This window comes from Belonocnema kinseyi, chromosome 9, assembly GCF_010883055.1.
Source record: "Belonocnema kinseyi isolate 2016_QV_RU_SX_M_011 chromosome 9, B_treatae_v1, whole genome shotgun sequence".
Classification (NCBI taxonomy): domain Eukaryota; kingdom Metazoa; phylum Arthropoda; class Insecta; order Hymenoptera; family Cynipidae; genus Belonocnema; species Belonocnema kinseyi.
Window position 1 is genome coordinate 66,532,794 of NC_046665.1, and position 25,710 is coordinate 66,558,503.

The 25,710-nt window shown below is 27.2% G+C and overlaps 1 protein-coding gene across 2 annotated transcripts in view; it reads right to left on the reverse strand.

Moving 5' to 3' along the window:
* LOC117180370 (probable ubiquitin carboxyl-terminal hydrolase FAF-X) overlaps window positions 1-25,710 on the reverse strand; it is an 89,390-nt gene that overhangs the window by 60,215 nt on the left and 3,465 nt on the right. For both annotated transcript variants that reach the window (XM_033372842.1, XM_033372843.1), the window contains exons 3-10: window positions 24,103-24,367; window positions 23,797-24,022; window positions 20,175-20,309; window positions 19,614-20,094; window positions 14,266-14,523; window positions 14,074-14,172; window positions 6,162-6,436; window positions 3,465-3,666 (exon numbers count right to left, since the gene is read on the reverse strand). In XM_033372842.1, the coding sequence (XP_033228733.1) occupies window positions 3,465-3,666; window positions 6,162-6,436; window positions 14,074-14,172; window positions 14,266-14,523; window positions 19,614-20,094; window positions 20,175-20,309; window positions 23,797-24,022; window positions 24,103-24,367 (1,941 nt within the window). The remainder of the gene's footprint in view (window positions 1-3,464; window positions 3,667-6,161; window positions 6,437-14,073; window positions 14,173-14,265; window positions 14,524-19,613; window positions 20,095-20,174; window positions 20,310-23,796; window positions 24,023-24,102; window positions 24,368-25,710) is intronic.

Consider the following 25,710-nt stretch of genomic DNA (forward strand, 5'->3'; position numbering starts at 1 on the left):
CTACTTCTAACGTAGTGAATTTTCTTCATGATTGTAAAAGTACAAAATTTTAGGAATATCGATAATTCGTGTAATTGTGCTCTTTCTTTTTTAATAAAACAAAAAGATGTTGCAAAATTCCAAACTTTTGGAAAAACTGTATTAAAAATTAGTAAAAGTATTCATAAAAATGGTAAAAATCCTAAAAATGAATTAATTTTTTTTATACGTATATATTTGATCTAAATTAATAAAGTTAAAAGAATAATTATATGTGTGCAATGTACAAAAATATTGCTAAAGGAACATTTTATAAATAGAACAATTATGAAGTTCGGCAATAATAGAATTAAACTCGAGTCCTGGCTGAAAGCGGAAAATCAAAATTGCGAACGCGGCGGGAATCGTCAACCATTCGCCATAACTGCGCGCACGTGCGTTTGTCGAAATGTTTTTTGTTGTGTCACTTTGTGCTGTTTTGTTCAGCTCTGGGTTTATAATAAAATGTAATAGAATAATATGAGAGTTTATTTTTATAATATTACACATTTCTCTCAAGAAACTTAAAAATATAAATTAATTTAAATAACATTTTATTATTTTAAAACATTCTTAATAGTGTTTGAAATATTTATGATTTGAGTAGAATATTTTCAATTTACGGTACAAATACAATCATTTCTGGGAATTTTCCAGTAATTTCCAGTAAGAATACCATAACCTACAAATATACATCTCATTTGTACTTTTACAAAGTGAACTGTATAATCGCATAACCTAAAAGTGAAATTACAAACTGAAGGCAGTTTTTAATTTTTTCCCGTAAAAACGCTTCTTTGGGAGTAGTAAATATTACGTCCCTCTCTGAAAGTGGTAAAATTACGAGGAATTTTTTTTACAGTGTATAAAATTTCCAGGTTGCGGAATTTTTTCCTTACATTTGACAATATTACATGGCAGATTCAAAAAATTCTTGTTTTATTTTGAATTTCTTTCTTCGCTAGATTTTGTTACTTTCGTTAAAAGTAAATATGAGAATTTCGATGTAAAGGCAAGTTTAACGATTTTTAAATATTAAAAAAGAAATAAACATGACTATAATTGTCCAAGTTTATTGCAATGTTGTAAAGAAGAGACGAATGCGGTAATATAACCTCAAAACAGAGACAACAATGGAATAACTTGGACAAGTACGATTATGCTGTTTTTTCAATATGTTAAAATCGCTACACTTACCTTAACATGCCCTTCTTCTGTTTTGAACGAAACTAACAAGTGCTCGTTTGGAAAAACATATCTTTAATCACGATTCCTGAAGATTTATGATGCAGAATTCTGAGGCTTGCTTACACCATCTGTGGCCCCTAGAGTTCTTTCGGCGGGAGATTTAAAGTGAAATTTAAAATAAAATATTAATCAAAAACCATTGTTAACAATGTAGGTCATTTTAATTCTTAAACCTGTGAAATTAAAAAAAAAATTTAACTAATTTAACAAGTAATATAATTGTCGTTCAACATAGCGTAGAACATTTTTTAGTTGAAACTATTTTATTTTCAATTAAAAAAATATATTTTTCCTTCAATCTGTATTGAAAAAATATTTAAAAAGTAAACAATATATTTATTTTAAATATTTAATTCAGAAAAAAATTTTTATTAACTTGTAATTTTTTTCCATTTTCCACATTCTTGAGACCTTACTTTTCAGTAAAATTATCTTATTCAAGTAATATAATAATCATAATATTTCAATTGCAGTGCAATATTAATACATCAATTATTAAACTTCAAGGAAAAATGAATTTGTATACTAGTTCGTTCTTAAGCTATATATAATTTCATATTTTTTGCATTTGTAACTCAAAACAATATTTTAAACAGTATTTTTAATGTTCAATTATTATTAATAAATAATCATATCATGTAATATTAATATAATTGTTCACTTTAATCAAGACTATGAATAATAATATCAACATTTAAATAGAGATGACAGAATTTCTATTTGAACTGCCCGCCCGAACTGCCCGTATAAAACTCGAGCAACTTACATTTTTTAATAGTAAATTTTGCTTTGAAAAATATAAGAAGCTTTCTTGATTAGCATACTGCAGAAGAAAATTTGATAAAATCTTTTTTATTATATAAAAATTGAATTTTTACGTTTTTTCCCATGCATTTGAATGAATCTCGGCCCAATGAGCAATCAGCACCCCCGTGGCCGCGGTCAACTCTCATGTCACTTCTAAAGCATAGGCTGGATAGTAAGAGCCAGGGGGCTGTTCTGAACTACACAATATTTTTGACCGAAAACTTTGCAGGAAATCAAAAAAGTTTATTTCATAAATAATTTCCAGATTATCGGAAAGGCAGAGATGAAAAACGACGTAACCTCAAAATAATACATATGCATAAAATTTGTATTTAGCACAAGAAACTTTTTTTGTTATTATACCTCAAAAAAGAGTCCGGGGACGTCCGTTATGATACGTTATAGCATCTCCGAATTCAGTTTTTAAAAATTTTCATTTTTGTGGAAAAAATCCGGGGAAACTGTAAGTATCACATGCCCTTAAAGAGAAATAACTTTCAATCATAAAAGATGAATTTACAATTTGAAAAATTACTTTCCAACAAAAAGATGAATTTTCTATCCAAAAAGACGAAACTTCAACAAAACAGTTTATCATGAAAAAAATTATTTGTAAACCAAATAATTGAATCTCCATTTAAATAATAGAATTTTTAACCAAAAGAGATCAATTCTGAACCATAAAAGATAACTTTTAAACTAAATAATTTAATTTTTAGCAAAACAGTTGAATTGCCGTCAAAAACAGATGATTTCTTAAGCAAAAATATAATAGACTTTTCAATTTAAAAAAATCCAAATTTCAATCATAACAGATGAGTTTTTAGCAAAAAAAAAAAAAATTACTTTTCTACCAAAAGATGAATTTTATAGTCAAAAAGACAAAAGGTTCAACAAAGCAGTTGAATTTCTTACCAAAAAGAATTTCCTTTAAATAAAAGAATTAAATTTTCAACCGATTATTAGAACATTCAACCAAAAGAGATGAATTCTGAAACAAAAATATAACAGTAGACTTTTGAAATAAACCAAATTAACTTTCTACCAAAAAGGATGAATTTTTCTTAAAAGCAAATGAAAAAGAGGAATTCTTTACAAAGGGAGAAAAGAGACGATATTTATTGCAAAAGTAAAAACAAATCTGAAAAATTTCGGGTTTCAAAATAATTACTGGCTTTTTCCTGGTGCTCAAAATTCCAGGCTAATTCTCGGGTTTTCTGGTCAATGCAGGCATTCGTGAAATCTTGAAAAAGAAATTTGAAATACTTGCGAATCTTTGAAATATTTGAATTTTTTTAATCTTTGGAATCTTGAAACCTGGTGTACATTGAAAAGTTGAGTAGTGAACCCCTCATCCCCGTAGAATAAAATGTTTACTTGAAAGAGCTTACCTTCAACAAAAATCTTAAAAAATTGAGTCTCTCTTGCACTTGGAGTATGTGATTATACCGATGATCCGGCGTAAAAGAATTTGCATCGATTTCCGGGTTTTCTTTTACCAATTGCCTCACCTTCTCCATATATTTCGTCAGGCTGTCCGTCACGAGTATCACAACCGAGTGTTGATTTTGCAAACGCTCTATTACTTCTTGCCTGTCAAAAGGAAAGAGAATATATATTAGCAATTAATTCTTCAAATACAAAACCGAATTCTGAATAACATTAATAATAAACTATGTTTCAAATAATATCTAAAAAAAGTGGTTTAACGAGATTTCGCGTACATTGTTGCCAAACACTTTAAGCGGCTGTTTTCAATTTGTTTATCTATTAATAATTGTTATGAATTTTTTTCACCATGACCTTTTTAAATAAAAACTTCTAAATATTTCTTATAATTGTTGATACCGAAAATACGACTTCTTGGAAAATTTAAGATAGTGTAGGTTTTAATTTAAAAAATTAATTTTCAGTGCTACACATTTCAAAATACCTTGAAAAGGAATCTGGAAGATTTGAAGACAATTTTTTTTATTCTGCAGGATTTAAAAATTATTCAAAATGAATAATTTCAAAAGATATTTAGAAACTTTAGAAGTTTTAAGAAGGTTCAAAAATAATATAAATCTTGAGATGAATTCAAAAACTTTAAACAAAATGTACATTTGAATAGATTTCAAAAGAATACATCTTTTTTTAATATTCCTTGGAAAATGTCACATGATTTTTCATTTTGAAAAATTAATTCAAAGAGCAAACTGAAAAAGACTCCAAAAATTAAAATGATTTCCCTAGATGTAGAAAAAGAATGTGGAAGACTTTAAAGCAAAATTTTGAAAAATTACAATCTTTCTTAGTTAAAATATCAACAATTACGTTTGATGTTCAAATTCATTTTTCTTTTTTGAAAATGTAACTATTTTGTTGAAAATTATTGTATATTTGGAAATTTCATCTTTTTTTCAGTCAAAATTGCAACTATTTGGAAAAACTGTTTTGGTTGAGGATACAATTATTTCATTGAAAATTTGTCTTTTTTTAATTACTTTAACAGTTTTGGTTTAAAATCTTTTTAGTTGAAGTACTACATTTTTGTTATAAACTCAACAAATCTTAAATCAGAAGTCAAATTATTTTAATGTTTAATTGTTTGAAAAACCTTAAAAAGCTTCAAAATTCAATTTAAAAATCTCCAAACATCTGAAATGTTGTTTTACAATCGTTCACATTAATAATTATTTTTTCAAACCTTCTAAACATCTTTGAAATGATTCGAATTCTTCTTAAAACTTTTCCTACATTTTTTTAAGACCTGAAAAATTAAAATTATTTTTTTTTAAATCTTTCAGATTCAGTTTTGACAGTTTTGGAAATATTTAAAAATATTTTCTTAAAATAAATTTTTCCAAATTAAAAGTTATTTTCCATTCTTCTAAGAATCTGAAGAAATGTTTTTTATTCTTTTGAAGCCATTCACAATTCTTAAGAGTCTTCTAAATTTTTTGTTCGAAACCTGCACAAATCTATATTTTGTTTCAAAATAGGTCGTGGGCTATTTGCACAGAAATTTCTGTACGAATATCCAAATTTGGCGGTATACGTAGACACTTCGGTTAAATTATTTAAAATCCTTTAAAATCTTTAATTCATTTTTAATCTTTTCGAATCTTCTAAATATCTTTTTAACTTATTCGAATTTTTTCTAGGAATAGTAATAGGTGTTCAATATTTATTATACATCAAAATTAAAAAATTTTTATGTTTATTTTTGAATAATTCATTTATAATTAATGGTTTTAAATCAAAACACAGAAATTTCTAACTGTTAAGCTGTTGTTCTTTTTCTTAATCACAAAATTTTAGACTTAGGCAATATTTTAAATTTCACAAAAGACTTTTTCAAGAATAAAGTGTTTTATATTTATTTTAAGATTATTAAAAATTTTTAAACAAACTAACTAAATTTAAAATATTGTTTCAGTCCAAAATTTTTAACTTTGAAATTTGAACTTTTTTAATTAATAAAGAGAACAGCTTAAAATCCAAAAAAATTTTGACTGTTCACTGAAAACCTGCTTAAACTTTAAAATTGAAAGAGTTGTCTCTCACGTTAAAATATGAATATTCTTAAATTTGGAACTGACACCGGTTCGTCTGGTAAAATCCATTACCATTCACTTGCTAATCCTTAATGTGCAGTTCAATTTTAAAAACCATTATAATTTATGTTTGTTTGATCAACTAAACAAGTTTTTTTAAATCCAAAATTGTCGATTTTAATCGATTCTAATTTTTAATTTTCTCACGTCCTTAAACCAGAATTTTAAAATTCTTTAAATGGAAAATGTAGGCTTAAAAATTAAAATCTAAAGTGGAAAATTTGTAAGTGAAAGATTTTCGAATTGCCCATTGTAAACTGAATGATATCATAATTGAAAAAAAATATATTTGAACCAATCATTGAAAAAACTGTTGAAAGACAGATTTTTTTCTAAAAATTTGTAAATTCTCGATGAAATAATAAATGCACTGTCATTTCCCGGTCTTTTAAAATTCCCGATTTACCGGTCCAGCGACCACACTGTTTTTTTTAATATTCTCAAGAATCTTAGAAACATTATATTTATGCGATTTTTGATGCTGGTTACCTGTAAAAAGCATGATGACTACGTTGACTGTGGCCCATGTTAGGATTAGGTTCATAGAGGCAGCAAATTTCGCGAATCTGCTTCAAAGCTGGAAGTGCCCACTTGTCTCCACTTTTCAATTCCTCAACACACTTGTCAAGCCAGATTGTCTTCTGCGCGTCTCGTTCTTGCGAACACGAATAGTCCAAAATCTTCACGTGAGCGTTTAGTGCTTGGTCCATAATCTCTGTAGGAACTTCATCCGAGTGAGCCAAGTTCCAAAACAGCATTAAGACCTAAAAATCATACGATTTAGATTTACAAATCGTATTTTATAAATAGCGTATGCATTGGTTTGATTCAGGGGGTGCTTCTACTGTACTGCCCAATGCAAAAAGTGTGTCACGAGAGTTGAAAACGGCCGAGCGGCGGCGCTAGATGTAACTTTGCTCTACAAAACCATGCAGTACTGTAGGAAAAATGCATAAAAATGAAAAAATAAATGTGAAAACCCCTTTAAAATAATTTTTTCTTCATAGCGTAGAGTCAAGTAGTAAATAAGACTTATATACTTAGATATTATTTTCTTCAACGTAGGAAAAAGTGGCATAATTGACACAATTCAAGCAAACAAACAAAGTGCATGGATATTCAGAAATTATAAAAAATAATTAAATAATAATAAAAAAAAACTTGTAAAATAAATGAATTATTAAATTACCACAAATATTTCAATTCTCGAAATTTAAACTGCTGAACATAGTTAATTGATTGTTAATGTATGAGCTATTAATATAATTATAAATAAGGCAAACAATTTAATTAATCATTAATTAATAATTTATTAATTATTTTCGGCAAATTTTAAATTTTGTTCAATTTAAATTTCAAGAACAGAAATATTTATGGCAATTTAACAATTAATTTATTTTATAATTCGGCAATTTTTTGTTGTTGCTAATTTCTGATTTAGTTATTCCTTTTTCGTTATTTTGTATCAGTCCCGGATAATCAAACACTTTTAAATATAGCGATGAACTAATTATTTGTTTTACTTTGCCGTTTTAACATATAATGCTACTATATAATAAATATAATTATTATATCTATAGATGACAAACAAGGAATATGATAAATACTAAAATATTGTTTTCTATTACAATGAAATAACGAACTCTTAAATGTGATATTTTTTTAATCAATCAGACTTTGCGATGAAGCTAAAATATTTTAACATTTGTATGTTACTCTTAAAGAAAGACTTATTAACGAATATTTTTTTATCTTTGACAACACTCAAATTAATCGAAAATTATTTTTCGAAATGCTATAATAAATCCATGTTGAAATTAAATTCTGAGAATTGAGAAGAGGAAAATAAGTATTATCACCTTGTTTTTAAATTTAATTGAATATAATTTTCAAAAGATTGTTGACAAAATTTCAAAGATTTTTAAATATTTCAGACTTGTCAAAAAAGAATCTAGAAAATTTTAAAGAATGTTTTTCATAAAATAGGATTTTACGAAATATTATGAAAAATTCGAGTCCTTTTAAAACATGTATAGAACTTTTAGAAGTTGGACAGGAATCAAGAAAGATTTGATAAATTTTCGAAAATGTTTCCGACATTTCAAATATTTGTAATTTATTAAAACGTTTTTAATTCCTGAAAATATTTTTAATTGACACGAATTTTTCTCAACATTTTTAAATATCATTCCAAATTTAAAAAAATTACCTTACAATCTTCTAAATTTTCCCAGAAATTTTGAGAAAATTTGTTTATTCTCTTGAAAACTTTCGAAATTCTTTTAAATTCTACTAAATGATTCTTGAATTTACCCATTTTTTGTTCATTTTTATTTTTCATTCTTACCAAATTGAAACATTTTGGTTTAAAATCTTCTAAACTATTTTTAGAAATTTTAAGAAATCGTTTGTTATGTTTAAAAATCTTTTTCAATTTCCTCTTAAAGTTCATTTCTCAAAATAAAAAATGATCTAAAATTTACACACGAATATAAGAAAAATTCTTTTTTTTTTAAATCTTATCAGACCTTCTAAACCTTCGAATTTCTAAAAATTATTAAAATTTTTCCTGCATTTTTTATTTATTCTGCAAAATAAAAAAAAATTGCCTTCAAATCTTTCCGATTCTTCTTTGACTATCTTTAAAATCTGTTTAAATAATTTTTTCAAATTAATTTTTCGAAATAAAAAATTATTTAAAATTTTCTTAGGAACCTGAAAAAATGTCTTTCATTTTCGCGAAACTTTACAAAATTCTTAAAAAATCTTTACACGTTTTAATTATTTTTTAAACGTTTTAAAACTTTTGAATGTCTCTTAAACTTACTCAAATTTTGTCTAAACACTATTAGAAAAATTTACCGTGTCATTTTCACAATAATTACATAAATAAACCGTTTTCTTGATATTTTTTTAAAAGTGTGTAACGGCTCAGCATGTAAAAAGATATATAAGAGTCAAAACAACTAGAACAAAGTTACTACTAGCGCCGCCGCATGGCCGTTTTCAACACATGGGCCATTTTCAATTCTCGTTGACAGGAGGCTGGTTTAATTGCAAACAACTGTAGACGAGCAAGCCTCACAGTCTCTATGGGATAAAATATAGGGATCAAAGATTACTTTTTGTTACGCTCAAAGGGAAACCAATTTAAGGATAAATTCATAAGATTTCAAAACAATTCAAGTTAAATTTAAAAGAATTCAGATGAATTGGACAAAATTCTGATAATCAAAGAAGTTACAGTCATTTCCGTAAAACCAGAATGAATTTCGAGGAATTTAAGGTAAGCGAGAAGAATTCGATGAAATTCATAAAAATTCAAGGTGCATTGAAAAAAAAAAACAAATAAATTGAAAAAAAATTTAAAAATATGAAAAAAAATCAGTTCATTCAGTAAATTTTAAATGAACTTAGAAAAATGCAAGTGAATTCAACAGAATTTGACGAAATGCATATAAATTCAAGGTGAGGTTAAAAGAATTTAAGATTAATTAAATAGAAACATTTCGAAATACACAAAATCTACAGAATTAAACATAATTGACTAATATTTAGAAGAATTTAAGTAAATTAACAAAATTCAAGAGAATTCCAAAGAATTTAAAAGAATTCAGGGTGAATTCCAAAAAATTATTTCAAATCTTTAAAATCCTACTAATTTATAATAAAAATTAGATTTGATATCAGTAAAATTTGAGTGAATTTAGAGGAATTAAAGATAAATTAATACGAATTCAGGTCAAATTTTTAATTAATTGCAAAAAATCTGTTCAAATCTTTGAAAACCTACTAATTTATAACCTAAAAAGTCACTAATGACTAACAAACAATTCAAATTAATTAATAATAATTTTGAAAATATTTTTGAACGATTAAAAATCTTCAAATTGTTTAAATCTCCTAAAAATGCCTTGAAATGTTTTAAAATGCCAAAAATATGTTAGTCCTTGAAATCCCTTTAAGGGGTAACATCTATGTAAAAATTTCCAAAAATAGCTTTTTTTTTTAGCTAAAATGGTAGAGAATTATGTTAAAAAGAACGTCCTAAAGTGATTTTACGAAAAAAAAAACAACAAATTTCTCCGAGTTGTGCGCATCAGACGCTAGGTATCCCAGTCGGGATACCCACCTATGTTTCCCGTTTTCAAACTTTAAACACGTTTTTCTCAAAACCACTTTTTTTAAACTACCGCCACAATTATTCCGTCAATTTTGATCCTATCGATGTAAAATTTTGACACAAGCTTTATAACATTATTTTCTAGGGAACTATGTAGGATTTTGTTGAAAAATTGAAAACTTTTTGTTTTACGACTGAATTTTCATGATTTTTTTTGTACGAAATTTTTTTTTTTCTAACTCCAACCAATTTTTTAAGATTGAATATTTTTTAAACCCCCTACGTACTTCCCTTGGTTTTAGTTCAGACATTAAGAAAGAACTTAATTTTTGTGTTTCCGATCAATAGCGACGACGAAAAGTTGGTGGTAGTGGAGGCCTCTCTAAAAATTACTCTGATGCTTATAGCCATGGAGAATAGATATAAGGAGACCAATCTGTAATGCATGGACTTCATCAAAAACGGTTACTTTTCTGTCGCCAGAAGTACCCACACCCACATGTGTAAAATCACACTTATGTATAGTTCAGAACTTTCCGAGCGTGGCGTGCCAACCGCACTTTAAAAAAAATATGGCCGCCTCCATTGTTTTTTTTGACAGGTCGCTCGAACAAATAAAGAATTAATAATCAGACAAGGTTTTGTAAAATGTTTGTGGAATAAAAAAATATTCGCCATGGAAGAGGTAGGTAGTATGTTTATGAAAATATCAAATTACTTTTACCAACACTATGCGTGCGACAGGTATTCAACGCGTTTGTAACAAAAACAATAAAGATACGACTTTTCAACACTCTGAAAGTCTTGTACACTATAAACTTGAAACCACACTTATTGGAAACTTTCGCTTTTATACAGTGATTTTTAATTGTAACATCCTTGCCTTTATTCACAAACTATTAATTGCTCAAACATTATTTATTTACATTTGACTCGCGTTCACATCAGCGGCCATATTTTTTTAAAGAGCGGTTGGCACGCCACGCTCGGGAAGTTTTGAACTACACGTAAGTGTGATTTTCCACATGTGTGTGTGCGTACTTCCAGCAACAGAAAAGTGTTCATTTTCAGTTCCACTAGTTTTGTCTCCTTATGTCTATTCTCCATGCTTATAGCTCTGCATAGGCGCCATTTTGCTTTTAAATATTTTGTGAAAATTAATTTAAGCACTTCAAAACATATATAATAAAGTCATCTAATTAGATTTTGCATAAAAATTAAAGTTTCTTTGAAAAAAATTCCAAAAACGACCTTCAAAAACACGGATCTACATAGATCTTATCCCTTAATCTATTGGTAAAAGTTCAACTGCGATACGCCACCTGCTGACAAAAATTCGAACTAGAAAGAATAGGTACGATTGTAAAGATGCATTTTAATTTGTGCAGAAAAGTGTTTTAATGAATTTTTGGTGGAACTTATAGTACATATTGGATACTAAAAATAAATCTTCACCGACGAAAAGGGGTTTAGATCAAATTTACATCTTATATATAAAAAAAAACAATTATTGCACTATTTATTAAATTTTTCAACAGACTAAACTCACATGACTTATTTTGAAGCAAAAATAAACTCTATTATTCGTATTCTTTGCATAATCTGAATACAATTTTTCGATGCATACATTAATAACAATTTATTTGAGCTTACAATTCATTGAAACTTACATGAACTAGTGAAATACAGGTTTTTTTTTTTTAAACATTTTTGACAAAAATTTGTTTTTAGTATTCAATAATTATTTTAAACTTCACAAAACAATCTTAAAACACCTTTATGCAAAAACTAAAATACTTCTTTAAAATTGTACCTACTCTTTCAACTTCGTTTTCAGCACCAGGCGGCAAAATGGTCAAACATTATTTCCTATTGAAAGATTTAAAAAAGATGCTAAGAATTTTTGGAAATGTCATTAAATATTCTAAAATCTTCAGAAATCCCTTGCAATTTTGTAAAGCTCTTGCAAATTCCGAGAACTTTAAAAAATCCCTTAAAATATTCAAAATCCTTTAATCATTGTATCAATTGAATTACAAAATTCAAAAGAATTTAAAAACTAATTTTTATATTCTTCAAGTCTCTGAAATCTTACCAAATACCTCACTTTTTTGTAAATACATTTTTTGAAATCCACAACAATATTATAAAATTCCGTGAAATTCTATGAGATTTCCTGAAACTCTGGAAAATGTTATTAAAATACCTTGAGACCTTTAACACCCTTGGAAATCTGATAAAATAACGTGACATTTTTTTTAAATATCTTAAAACCATATAGGTCCTGTAAAATCGTTCCATATCTTCAGAAATTCTAAAAAATGGATTATCCTAAAATATTTCAAACGCTTTGAAATCACTTCAAATTAATGAAATTAATTCATAATTCCTTGGAATCTTTTAAAATTCTCAACAATATTTCAGATTAAAAACTCTTTAATGCCTTAGAAGTTTTAAAAATACTCTACAATCTTTCAAATCCCAGCAAATTATAGAGCTTTATTACAAATTTCTCGACATTTTTAAAAATAATTTGAAATATTTTAAAAGAATTCAAGACAATTCAGAAATAGGTATACACCTGAATTGAACCCATTAGATTATTGAAAGAAAAGTGTCTAATATGATATTTTAATTTTAAAAAGTGACTAAAAAGTGTTTTGAGAAAAAAATGTGACTAATAGTGAGTGTATATCAACCCTGATTATTTTTTATAGTTACTTCTTTCAGAAATTCTCTGATTTTTAATTTTATTTTTTAAAAATCACTGACTCTTAGAAGCTTGGATTTTTAACTAAAAATATCAATTTTTAACCAAATAGTTGAATTTTGAACAAATATCAGTTTTCAAAAAAAAAAAATGGAATAGTTAAATTTTCAGTTCAAAAAATTGATTTTCCACACAAAAAACAAACCAATTTTAAACCAAAGTGATGAATTTTGAACTAAAATAATAAATATTCATCTGTCAAAGAATAATTTTTAAACAAAAGGTGAATTTTTGACGAAAGAGTTTAACTTTTAACCAAACAAATTAATTTGCAGCTAAAATGATGAATATTTAATTTGAATACTTAAATTATCAACAAAATGGTGGAATTTTTAATTAGAAGAGACAACTTTTCAACTAAAAAAATGACTTTTTCAATAAAATGACCAAATATTCAATTGAAATCGTTTCATTTTCAGTTAAAATGATAAATCTTCATTTGGAATGATTGAATTTTATACAAAAAAGGTGAATTTTCAACTAAAATTATGAATGTTAAACTGGAATAGTTAAATATTAAGCCAAATGTATGAATTTCCAACAAAGAAGATAATTTTTTACAAAAAAAAGGACGAATTTTTAACTAAAAAAGGTCTTTTTTGAACCAAAGTTACAGCTTTCAGCTTTAAAATAACAGATTTAAAGAAAATAACTGTACTTTAAAATAAAGCTATGAAGTATTAACTGAAATGATGAATCTTTAACTAATACAGTTCAATTTTAAATTGAAAAAATGTAAATACAACTGAAATGATTAATCTTTATCTAGAATTTTTGAATTTCTAACCAAAATATGAATTTTGAAGCAAGCAGATTAATTTCTATAAAAACACACACAATTTCAACTAAAATAGATCATTTTTCAAGCAAAAATTGAATAGTTAAAATTTAGTTAAAAGATTAATATTCAACCATAGAAATGAATTTTCAACTAAAATGATGGAATATTAGATTAGAATAGTTACATTTTCTAGATTCTAGTTAAAATATTGAAATGCCATAGAAGTTTTAAAAATACCCTAAAACCTTAAAAATCCCAGCAAATTATAGAACATTATTAAAAATTTCTCGGAATTATTAAAAATAATCTGAAATATTTCAAAAGAATTCAGAAATAGGTATAGACCTTAATTAAACCCATTAGTTAACTTATTGAAAGAAAAGTCACTAATATAATTTTTTAATTTAAAAAAGGGACTAATTAAAAGTGATTTGAGAAAAAAGTGACTAACAGTGATTATGTATCAACCCTGATTATTTCTTACAGTTACTTCTTACAGAAATTCTCTGATTGTTTATATATATATTTTTTTCAAAATCCCGGACTCTAAGAAGCTTGGATAAAATTACAAATTTTTTTAAAGTTCCATTATGGTCTGCAAATATGATACCATAGGGACCAAAACTTGAAAATAGTGTATTTCAGGGATCTTAACTGAAAGTAGGATACAATAGGGGGATCTAGGGACCGGTCTCTGAGACCTGCTAGAATAAACTGACAAACAAACCTTATGTGCCATAACACCATCCTTGTCATCTTCCGCGAGTCTGCGAATCAGCTCTAAAAGCTTTTCTCGCTGTTTTTTGTTGGCAGTCCTCCAGCTCGACTGGAACAAAAGTCTCGTTAGTTTTTATTGCTCGCCAGATCCAATCTTGGCAAATTCTCATTCGCAAAATTGGTACAGATATTAAGACTTTACCTGAAAACATTCGAAGAGATGATCCAGTTGTTCTGGACTAAAATCCCAGGCCAATTTTGCTAACAAATCGTGCACATTTTTCACAATGGCTTCATGTTTTCCAGCCTGGGCGGCCCAAACGGCATCAAGATCCTGAAGAGTTAGGGCTCGCTCTTTTATTATGAAGCGCAGAATTTTCTCTAACTTTTCCACGTACTGAGGTTGATGTAAAGAGTCTCTAAGGACGATTTCCAGTACTCCGTTGTCTTTTATCCATTTCTGAAAGAATTTAAATTTAAAATTAGTTTGAAATAGTTTATAATTTAACTGACTATTTGCAATCAATTTTATTTAAAACTTGAGCATACAGAAAAGACAATGCGTTTCATAAAATTCGATTGTTACAAATGAATTCGATAAACAAATAATAAGGTCGCTCAAAAACAAGGTCACATTATTTTGAACACTTTAAACTTCAGACAATTGGATTCCATCTAACATTTAGTTTCATGAAAATTAATTTAGGTTAGCAATCGAATATTGTTATCCATTTGTCTTGGGAAAAAAAAAAAATTATTATCCATCTTATATACATCAAAATAGTTTCAAAGACGTACTAAACTCTAGAATATTTTTAAGACTTAACATTTTGCTGTGTTATGAATAAATTAAGTTAATAAATAGAACACTTCTTTGTTAAAAATAAATGAAGTGAACAAATAGACCATTTTCATCAATGTAGTAATAAAACTTTATAAAGTACAACATATTATTAAGACGTGACTTCTACGAATGTTATCCATAATTTAAGTTAACAAATATAAGTTTTTTTTATCTATTTTTCACAGGAAAAAAATTCATCTTATATATCTCGAAATACTTCTCAGACTGACTAAAATATAAACTCTTCTGGATTCAGATAAGATATTTCGATACATTTAAGCAGGAAAAGAATTTTTTTCTGTGAAAAAAAAAATGAGAACGGTTTATTTTAAACTGGGTTTATCGCCAAAAAAATGGTAAAATAAATTAATATTTTCCTTCCCTCTGTCCTCAAATTGTAACTTAAGTCAATAGAAAATATATCTGAGGGTGAAGAGTTTAGACAAAAAGTATTTTTCTTAAAAATGCAATTTTTTCTTAGATTCTTTTCAAATAGGCTAAACATTAAAAATATCGCCCTGTATATTTATTAAAAATTTAATTATCATTATTTATAAAAAAAAAGTTTAAATCAGTTAAACACTAAAAGTCGTAGACTTTTTTGTACAGTTAATTCCAGCTTTACGTCACTGTGTGGCGCCACGAGACGAAAACTTCCATTAAAATAGTTACATTTTCGTAACTAAATATTATGAGGATACAATCCTCCCTTGAATCAATATTGAGGTAGATTCATTTTCAAAATTTCCTTATTTTTCCCTGGCTAGTTTTCAATTTCCTCTGACCATTAATATTTTTTTAAATTCTAGTCTATTACAATTTTTAATATTGAATCTTTTATAAATGTAATAGAAAGATTTTTTATTTAAATTTATAAATTCATAATTTATTCTTCTCATAGAGCTGCCACAGCCTAATTTATTAGAAAAAATGTGAAAAATTGACCTATTTAAACCGTAAAAGAAAATAATTTAAAAGAATTCGATTAAATTGATAAGGGTTCCAAGCATATTTTAACAAATTCAGGATAAATCCAGAAGTCTTTGAAACCATTCAAGTTCAATACAAATTAATTCAAATAATTGAAAATTGTTAAAATCCTGAAAATTCCACTGATTTCAGTAAAATTGGTGTGCAATTATAAGAACTTAGGAGAAAATTAGAATAATTCGATAAAATTCCTAAAAATGAACAGAGAATTAAAAAACAATTAAATATGAAAAAATGTATTGAATTTAGTAATATTTGAAACGAGAAAAGAAAAAGTGAAAGGAATTCAAAGAATTTGACGAATTGCCTCAAAATTAAATAATGAAAGAAAACGAAACAAAAATCAAAGAAATCTATAGAATTGAGTACAACTTAGTGAATTCCAAAAATTCTAACGATTAACAAAGATTAAAAAACAATGCAGGATACATTCATAATAATTTAGGGAGAATTCCGAACAAATTCATATGAATTGCAACAAATATTTGAAAATCTCTTGAAATCTTTGACATTTTTTAAACCCTGCGAAATCCCACACTTCTAGTGAATAAATTGTTTTGAATTCATTAAAATATTATTGTATCCTTCGAAATACCCTAAATTATTTCAAATCCTGTCAAATCTTCTAAAATCCGTTGAAACGTTTTCAAACTCTTGAAAATTCCTTACAATTTAAAAAATAGACTAAAACCTTTAATATAATTTGTAATACCTTCAAATTATTAAACATCTTTTTAAAATGTCTTGGAAGCTTAAAATCTTTAAAATTCATTAAAATATTTGGAAATACCTGGGAATATTGGAAAATATTTGAAATCCTACGAAGTAAATCCCTCTTCTCTTGTAAATAAATTAATTAAAATCTATTAAAATATTATAAAACCCCGTAAAATTACATGAAATCTGATATTTTCTGAAATCCTGGAAATTTTTTAAAATAAATTCAGAGCTCTTAAATTCCCTTACAATCACTGAAATCTTCAGAAGTACCTTAGATTCTTTTTAATTTTTTTCCGAAATTCTAGTAAATTATTTAAACCCCCACGCCATTTTTTTTAAATCCTCAGAAAAAGTTTGTTAGTCCCTTGACCGGGATCACAGCGAAAAAGAAGCACAAAAAGGGAGAAAATGGAGGAAAGATTAAACATTTATTTTTACATGCCGAAAAGAACAATTTTTTATAAGAAACGTTAAATTTTAAAATAATTTTCAATGATTTTTCAATTAAGTCTGTCATTAAAGAATTTTCTTTTTAAATTGGATATACTTAGGGCGTGTTAAATCCATTCGCAGTGATATAAAAAATCTTAGAAGAAAAAAAATTATTTAAATTTACAATGTTTATATGTTCAGTAGAGCGAATTACAAATGTTCAAATTAATCGAATCGTTTGAGCTGAAGGACAACAATTTGTGGGTCGTCATCCAAAACAAGTATAGAAAGAAAATTTAAAAGTGGTTCATATCTTCTGTTCTCAATTTTAATATTTTAACATTTTTTTAATTTAACAAAATTTCTGCCTTACTTAGAAATTTTTCTCCGTTTACAAAAACATGATTTTTGTTTTTTTTTTCGTGGTGTTTATAACGTTAAAAAATCGCAAAAAAATGAAATCCCAAAAACCCTAATTCACGACAGGAGTTCTATTTTTGAAAAAGCAAAATAATAAAATGTTTCTTTTGTTCAAGCTGAATAAATTTCAGGTTTGACATATTCAGATTTTTTTAATTTGTGCATATGACTCAATCCAATAAAACATGTTTTTGCATATTTGCACACAAAAATTGTTATTGAGTAAAGAATTTATTTGTAAATTCTATACTTTTTTTATTATTGTTCGCTAGTAAGAGTTGTAACAATAACAAATTCGTCATTATTTTTGAACCAAAAAGAAATAATCTGAATTTGAAATGGTTTAATTTTACTGACTAAAATTTGTTTACTTTTGTGGAATGCCAACCCACAAGTTTTTCCCCCCTCAGCTCAAACGAGTTGATTTATTTTAGCATTTTCACTTCGCGCTACTCTTCAGTGCTGTTCAACTGAAACTGAAAATTGCTCAAGTTAGAACATTTAACATTGAAGTTGATGAATTTGGTGTATTCCATTTTTTCATTAGATATTTAACTTTGTACATTTCAATAAACAAGTTTTCACCTTCTAATACTTATTTATATAACTTCTGTCGCCAGTTTTCACATTTTCAACATGCTTTAAACTGCTTCAGGTTTAAAATTTTTCAATAATATTTTTAATAGTTCAGCACGGGAAACGCGCAAATAATGTATTCATAAATAATGTATTTAAGTGCTATAATTTCTTTAATTATAATTCAATAACGTGTACACTGACTAATTTCAGAGAATTTTTCGCGCAATAAAAATATTGTATTTTCCAATATCGTATATTTAAAAAGAAAAGGGGAAAAAGGAAAGTCTTTTGAAAATTGGGAAAAAGGGGGATTTCAAGGAAAAAGAGGGAAACTAAGAAAAAGGGGGAAGCCTGTGCATCTTGTCTTGATAATGCCTTGGAATCTTTGAAATCCTTTGGAATCCCTTGAAATTATTGATATGTATTACAAATTCCTTAGAGAATCTTTTGAAGTACCCTACAATATTTAAAATCTGTTGAAATCCCTTGAAACTTCTTAAAGCTCTTGAAAATTCTTTGGATTTTAAAACAATACTCTTAAATCATAAAAATTCTTTGAAATTCTCTTAAATTATTTAAATCTGTTACAATCTTCAGAAATGGTTTAAAATACCCTAAAATAATTCAAAATAATTCAAGAAAATTCAGAAATAGTTATTGAGAATGGTGGTCGACCATTTCGCCATCTCGTGCCGAAAACGAGAACTACAAAGAGTAGGTAGCATTTTAAAGATGCATTTTTATTTGTACATAATAGTGGTTTTATGATTATTTTGTCAAGTTTAAGACTATGATTAAATACTGAAAATAAATTTGTATCCAATTTAAAGCGTTTTAGATCAAATTTTCATCTTATACAGTTAAAAATCACATTTTTGTCAAAAATGTTTTTCTATAAAACAACAATTATTTTACGATGACATGTAAGTTTCAATGCGTTATAAGTCGAAATGAACTTTATTTAATTTATGTGGCGAAAAAATGTATCTACATTATGCAAAGAATATGAATAATAGACGATTGTAATTGAAATACGAATTCTGACCTAACTTTCAGGTCAATTTTTTAGATCGTAAATAGTTAATGTATAAATGAATAAAAACTTACTTTGGGTTCATTTCTGCTTCGAAACAAGTTTACTTAGGCTTATAATTGGTAAAAACCACAATAAATAGTACAATAGTTGCTTTTTTTAGAAAAACCTTTCTGGAAAAACATGTTTTTTCAATTCTAAGATGTAAATTCCATAAGAAACACTTTGTTTTCGATGAAAAAATTATTTTATGTTCGTAATAAATATTTCAAACTTCAAAAAACATCGTAAAAACAATTTTATACACAAATTAAAATTCATCTTTAAAATCGTACCTATTATTTATAGTTCTGATTCTTGTCAGCAGATGGCGTATCGCAGTTTAACAATTCCCAAAAGACCTGAATTTAACAGACGTTAACGCATGGGTCAATGTATTGGAAAAAAACTGACTTAAAAGTGATTTGAAAATAGAAAGTTACTCGGAGAAGAGTTCCTTAGTGCTTTTTACAACAAATAAAAAATTACTTACAGCCATGCGTTCTGCAGTGAGCCACTCCTCCTCCTCCAAAGTCGGATTACGATGCGGATAATAACTGACACTGGCGATGACTTTGTTGACTTCGTTCAAAGCGTTCATTTTCCCATTAAAGGAAGAAATCTGCAAGAGCCTCAGGATCATTTTCAGTCTTAAGATTTCCAGATTCTTGATCATATCTTCCTGGTGAGGTACACGGGAGACCAAACACTTGGTGCCCTTGATTATGGCCGATATCGCATCATTCTTTGACTCGTTTTTCGCCTCCTTTTTCAGTTCTTCATCCGTCAGATTGTCCAAAATAACAGGAACCATTACTACGATCGGCATTAAGTATTTGACTATCGTGGGCACAGTCAGAAACTCATAACAGAGTCCAAAAGGTCTGAGCAATGCGTAAATCACTGGGACAGTTAAATTCCGACCGCTTTGGAATCTCGAAAGCAGAATATTAAAACCATTCAGTGAACCGAATCTGAAAAATTAGTTTTTGATTAAAGATCATTCCAAGCGCAATTTCGAGAGCTTTTCGATTAATTCGCACAATTTATTTACCTGTTAATTAAATCTACGAGCCATCCACGAGGACTTCTAGAATCCGAAGGCGGTCGAGCGTAAAGTTCCTCATCCGGAGTCGTGCTAATTGGTGGAGCTGTTTCCGAATTTCTCGTCGCATTAAAGGTATGGAATCTGAAAGATTAAATCCCAAATAATATTTTGAAAGCAAATCCTAAAATATAATAATCTGTCAAGTAAATGCAGGCCTCACAATTCATATGGGACCAAATGTATAGGGACCAAAGGAGAATTTTAGTGAAGCTCATAGAATACTTTCTTCGCGCCAAGGGGTAACAAATTCAGGATAAATTCATGACTTCAAAACAATTCAAGTTAAATTCGAAAGCATTCAAACTTGGAAAAAATGTTGAAAAACAAACAAATTCTATTGACTTCCGTAAAACTAGAATTAATTGAGAGGAATTTAAGGTAAACGAGAAGAATTCTATGAAATTCATGAAAATTTAAGGAAAATAAAAAAAAAATCAAATGAATTGAAAACAAATTAAAAATATGAAAAGATTTAATTTATCTCAGTAAATTTGAAATGAGCTCAGAAAAATTCAAGGGAATTCAAAAGAATTTGATAAATTGCCTAAGATTTGAAGGTAAGGCTAAAATAATTTAGGATTAATTGAATCAAAACTTTTTAAAATTCAAAAAAATCCCTAGAGTTAAATAGAATTGAGTGAATTTAGAAGAATTTAAGTAAATTCAGGAGAATTGCATAGGATTTAAAAGAATAGAGGGTGCATTTAAAAAAATTCAAATCTCTTCATATATTTGAAACCCTACTAATTTAAAAACAAAAAATAATTTTAAATGAATTGGAAATAATTTTAAAAATAAAAAAAAAAATTACATCGGGTTCAGTAAAATTTGAGCGAATTTTGAGGAGTTTAAGAGAAATAAGAATTTAATTACACTAATTTCCAAAATCAAGCTAAATTTAAAACGCAATCAAGAGAATTAAAGAAAAATAAAAAATATGAAGAAAAAAATTAATTGAATTGAGTGATTTCAATATGAATCAAACAAAACCTTATTAAACCCCATTAAATTTAGAAGAATTCACGATAAATTAATACAAATTCAGGACGAATTCAAATGAATTGCAAAAAATACTTGAAAATCTCTTCAGACTTTTAAAACCCCACTAATTTCTAACAAAAAAGTGACTAATGACTAAAAAGCAATCCAAATGAAAATACCTTGGAGTCTTTCAAATTCCCTCAAATGTTTCAGTATTTTTTTAATGTCCTAAAATATTTAAATTCCTTTAAAATCTCTTGAAGTCCCTTGCAATTTTTTAAAGCTCTTGAACATGCCAAGGAATTAAAAAAATATATACCTTAAAATATTCCAAATCCTTAAATTAATTTATCACTTGAATTTAAAAAAGAATAAAAAGGATTCCAAAGAATTTAAGAGAATTCAGGAAAAATCAATAAGAATGCACGATGAATTCCAAAAACTATTGTCAAGACTTGAAATCTTTGAAACCCTACGAAATACATAACTTCTCTTCAATAAATTATTTAAAATCCCCTAAAATAGTATTAAATCAGTTAAATTCTATGATGATATTTCCTGGAATCCTAGAAAATGTATTAAAATACCTTGAATCCTTGGAATTCTTATAAAATAGCGTGAAATATTTTAAAATGCCTTAAAACCTTATAGATCCTGTAAAATAGTTCCATATTTTCAGAAATTAGAATTTTGAAAAATAACCTAAAAGCGTAAAAATCCCTGCAAATTACTAAAATTTATTAAAAATTTCTCAGAATCTTCAAAAATAATCTGAAGTATTTCAAAAGAATTCAGGACTATTTAAAAATCCGTATAGACCTGAATTGAACCCAGGAGTTAATTTATTCGAGGTAAAGTGACTAATGTGAAGTTTTAATTTTTAAAAGTAACTAAAAAGTGATTTGAGAAACAAAGTGTCTAATAATGACTGTGTAGCAGCCCTGATTCTTTTTTGCCGGTACTTCTTACAGAAATGCTCTGTTTTTTGCTATTTTTTCTCAAAATCCCTCACTTTGAGAAGTTTCGATAAAATTAAAAATATGTTAAAAGTTACATTATGGACTGCAAATAGGGTACCACAGGGAACAAAACTTGAAAATAAGGTACTTTAGGGACCCTAATTGAATATAGGGTGCAATAGGCAGGGTGTCTACTCAAATCCTGGAAAACGATTCCCTGACAATTCCAGGTTTTAGAAGATATAATTTTTCATAGTACTATATAAGTCAATTTAAACTGCTTAAAATTCCTAACTTTTAAAGTAAAACATTTGAATTTTCAACAAGATTAGTGGATTTTTTGAACAAATAGTTGCATTTTCAACTAAAAACATTAATTCTTCACACAAAAAAAAAACAATTTTAAATCAAAATGATGAATTTTTAACTAAAAAGGATAAATCTTCAACTGTATGGTTGAATTATAAACAAAAAGATGAATTTTTAACGAAAATGATGAATATTCAACTAAAATCATGAATTTTCAACAAAGAACATAATTTTCTACACACAAAAAAAGACGAATTTTCAACTAAAAAATATATACTTTTTCAATCGAAGTTACAGTTTTCAGTTATACAGTATAAATTTAAAGAAAATAGTTGCATTTTTAAATAAAGTGATAAAGTTTTAACTGAAATGATCCATTTTTAACAGGGCTAGTTCAATTTTTAAATTAAAAAATTTTAATATTGAATTTTCAATCAAAAAGATGAATTTTCAGGTAAGAAGATAAATTTCTATAAAAAAACACGCAATTTCAAATAAAATAAATTTTCAACCAAAAATTAAATAGTGGAAATTTTAGTTAAAAAATTTATATTCAACCACAGAGATGAATTTTCAACTAAAATTATGAAAGATTCTATTCGAATAGATACATTTTCAATTCAAACAACATTTTTTGAATAAAATAAACTTTTTAATTAAATTCCAGCTAAAGAAAAAACGAATTTTCAACCAGAAAGATGAATTTTCAATTCAAATGATGAATCTTCAACCAACTATCAAATTTGTATTCCAAAAAAGATGAATTTACAACGACAAATACAGTAGGTGATAATACAACCAAACAAGATTTTAATTTTTAATAAAAAGTTATATTTAATAAAAAAAATGACTCTTCAATATGAGTTGAATTTTCATTTAAGAAACATTTTTTGATCAAGAAAGAGAAAAAATTTCAAACAAAATGTTGGATATTTCAAGCAAAATAATGATTGTTCAAACAAGTAGATTAATTTTAAATCAGAAACTAATTTTCAACTGGAAAACGATCAATATACAACAACAAAAAAAGAGTATATAGTTCAATTTTCAGTTAAAAAAATTAATTTCAAACAAAACAAAACAAAAAGTTTCAATAAAATGGTTAAATACAATAATATAAAGCTGCTTTTACAAATGAAGATTCATTGAAAAAAATCCCTGACTTAAACGAAAAAAAAACTCCCGACATTTCCAGGCTTTTTCAGGCATATGAAAATTCCCTGACAATTCGAGATTTTCCAGATAGGATAGAAGCCCCGGTAGGGAATATAGGTACCGGTCTTTGAGGCCTGTACAGGTATTTCTGAAAATGATCTTACTTGTTGTTCGGGTTAAAGACCATGGCGAGAAGATCAAGAAGAGGAAACCAGTCCTCATCCAATTTTAAAACGCATAGTTCTACTAGACGTTCACAATTTGCATGAATGCAATTATGAATATTCAACTTCCAGCTGTTGACGGCGTCATCGGTGAGAATCTTGGTAAAAGAGATAGTCAGTCCTTCGCGAAAGAAGCGTTGACACGCCTCGCTCTGAACGTCAATTCCTGAAAATATGTTAACCTGGTAAGAATTTAGAATGGAAATGCGAGTAGGGAATCGATCCTGAAAGGGGAGAGAAACTTACCCTTTTTGCAGAGATCAATGCTGGCCTGTAGCAAACACTCCAACTCTTGCTCAGGTAAAACCGGTACAACCCATCTCGGACTAGATATTTTTTCATCTAATGTTGCGAGCTTTGCATGCGGAAACTCAGGCTCAAGGCGCTGCTGATTTCCTTCCTCGACGGAGGTACTCGTCTCGCTGGCGCACTCGGTTTTTATTGGATTATCAGTTAGCTGAAGGCCTGACATAGTGTCTGCTAATTGTTGCGAACCCGGTGGACTATGCATCTGAAAAACAAAAGGAGATTATCGGTTGAAATAACTATATGAATTTAAGGCATCTAATTATTCTGGGGAAACCAATTTAAATGGAATTTGTATCAATAAATGCAAAATTTATAGGAAAACTCAAATATTATTAACAATTACAATAGAATTTATATCGTGGAAGACAGTTTAAGTAAAATATTGGTCAAAATATTAACACTCCCAGTTAAGCTTTACATTTTTGTAGTTTTGAAGCTTTGAGTTTAAGGAATCTTTTTTTTGTTACATTCATCATTTTATTATTGAAAATCTGGATTAATAGCGAAATAACTTTTTAAACTCCAATCTTGAATAATAATATTGTATGTGCTTTTTTAGAATGTCATCAATTTCTATTTATAATTCTTGAAGCATTAATCGGAACATCGAAAAAAGATCAAATTAAAAAGAGATTATATAGGATTTTGATACTAACACGAAGAAAGGTTATATTTAAAAAAATTGATGTACTCAAAACATTGGAAATTACTCGAATATCAAAGTATTTGAGTCTGACTGTTTAACGTTCGAATTGTACGTTTTGGAACGTTTTCAATTCATAAGTTGTCAACTACTACGAGCTCCAACTTGAAGTGACATGAAGGCCTAAATACAAAAAATGTAAATTTCACACGTTATTAATTTTACAAAAGATAAACTACACAACTATCGAAGAACAGCATTTTATTTTCAGAATTTTTCCGTTGCGCATTAATCTCAAGTATATACTTTTGAGAAACTTTCGATTAGTACCAAAACGTAATTAAAACTTAATCAAATTGAAAGTCCATGTAGCGTTTTCCGATAAACAATGTAATAAATGAAGTATATTTAATTACTGAATATTAAAAAAGTCACGAATATTATTTCACAAATGCGAAACTTGTAAGATTAATGAGGAAATTCATGTTTTTCTTTTCGTATCATTGATTCCTTTTATCAGAATTGATAAAAAATGCTTTTTATTATTTCCTCGAATAAAAAAATTTCAATGAACACTCTATTTACTAGTAAAAAAATTAAAAATACGAGTCAAGAATAAATTATTAGGAAATTATTTGAAGGAAGAATGATAAAAAAGTTATAAAAATGTGTTATTATTGTTCAGAAATAAAAAGAATTTTAGAGTCTGATATCAAATGTACAGTCCGAAGAACACCTTTCATTTTCAAACATTTTTTTTTACAAAGTACTTTTGATTTTTGTTTGACAATAAAAGGTTTTAAAGAAAAATAAATACATTTGATAAATATTGCGTTCCATTGCAAGTAGTTATGAAACACTGATTAACTTGCATAAAGTATTGCGAATACCCACGCGACATT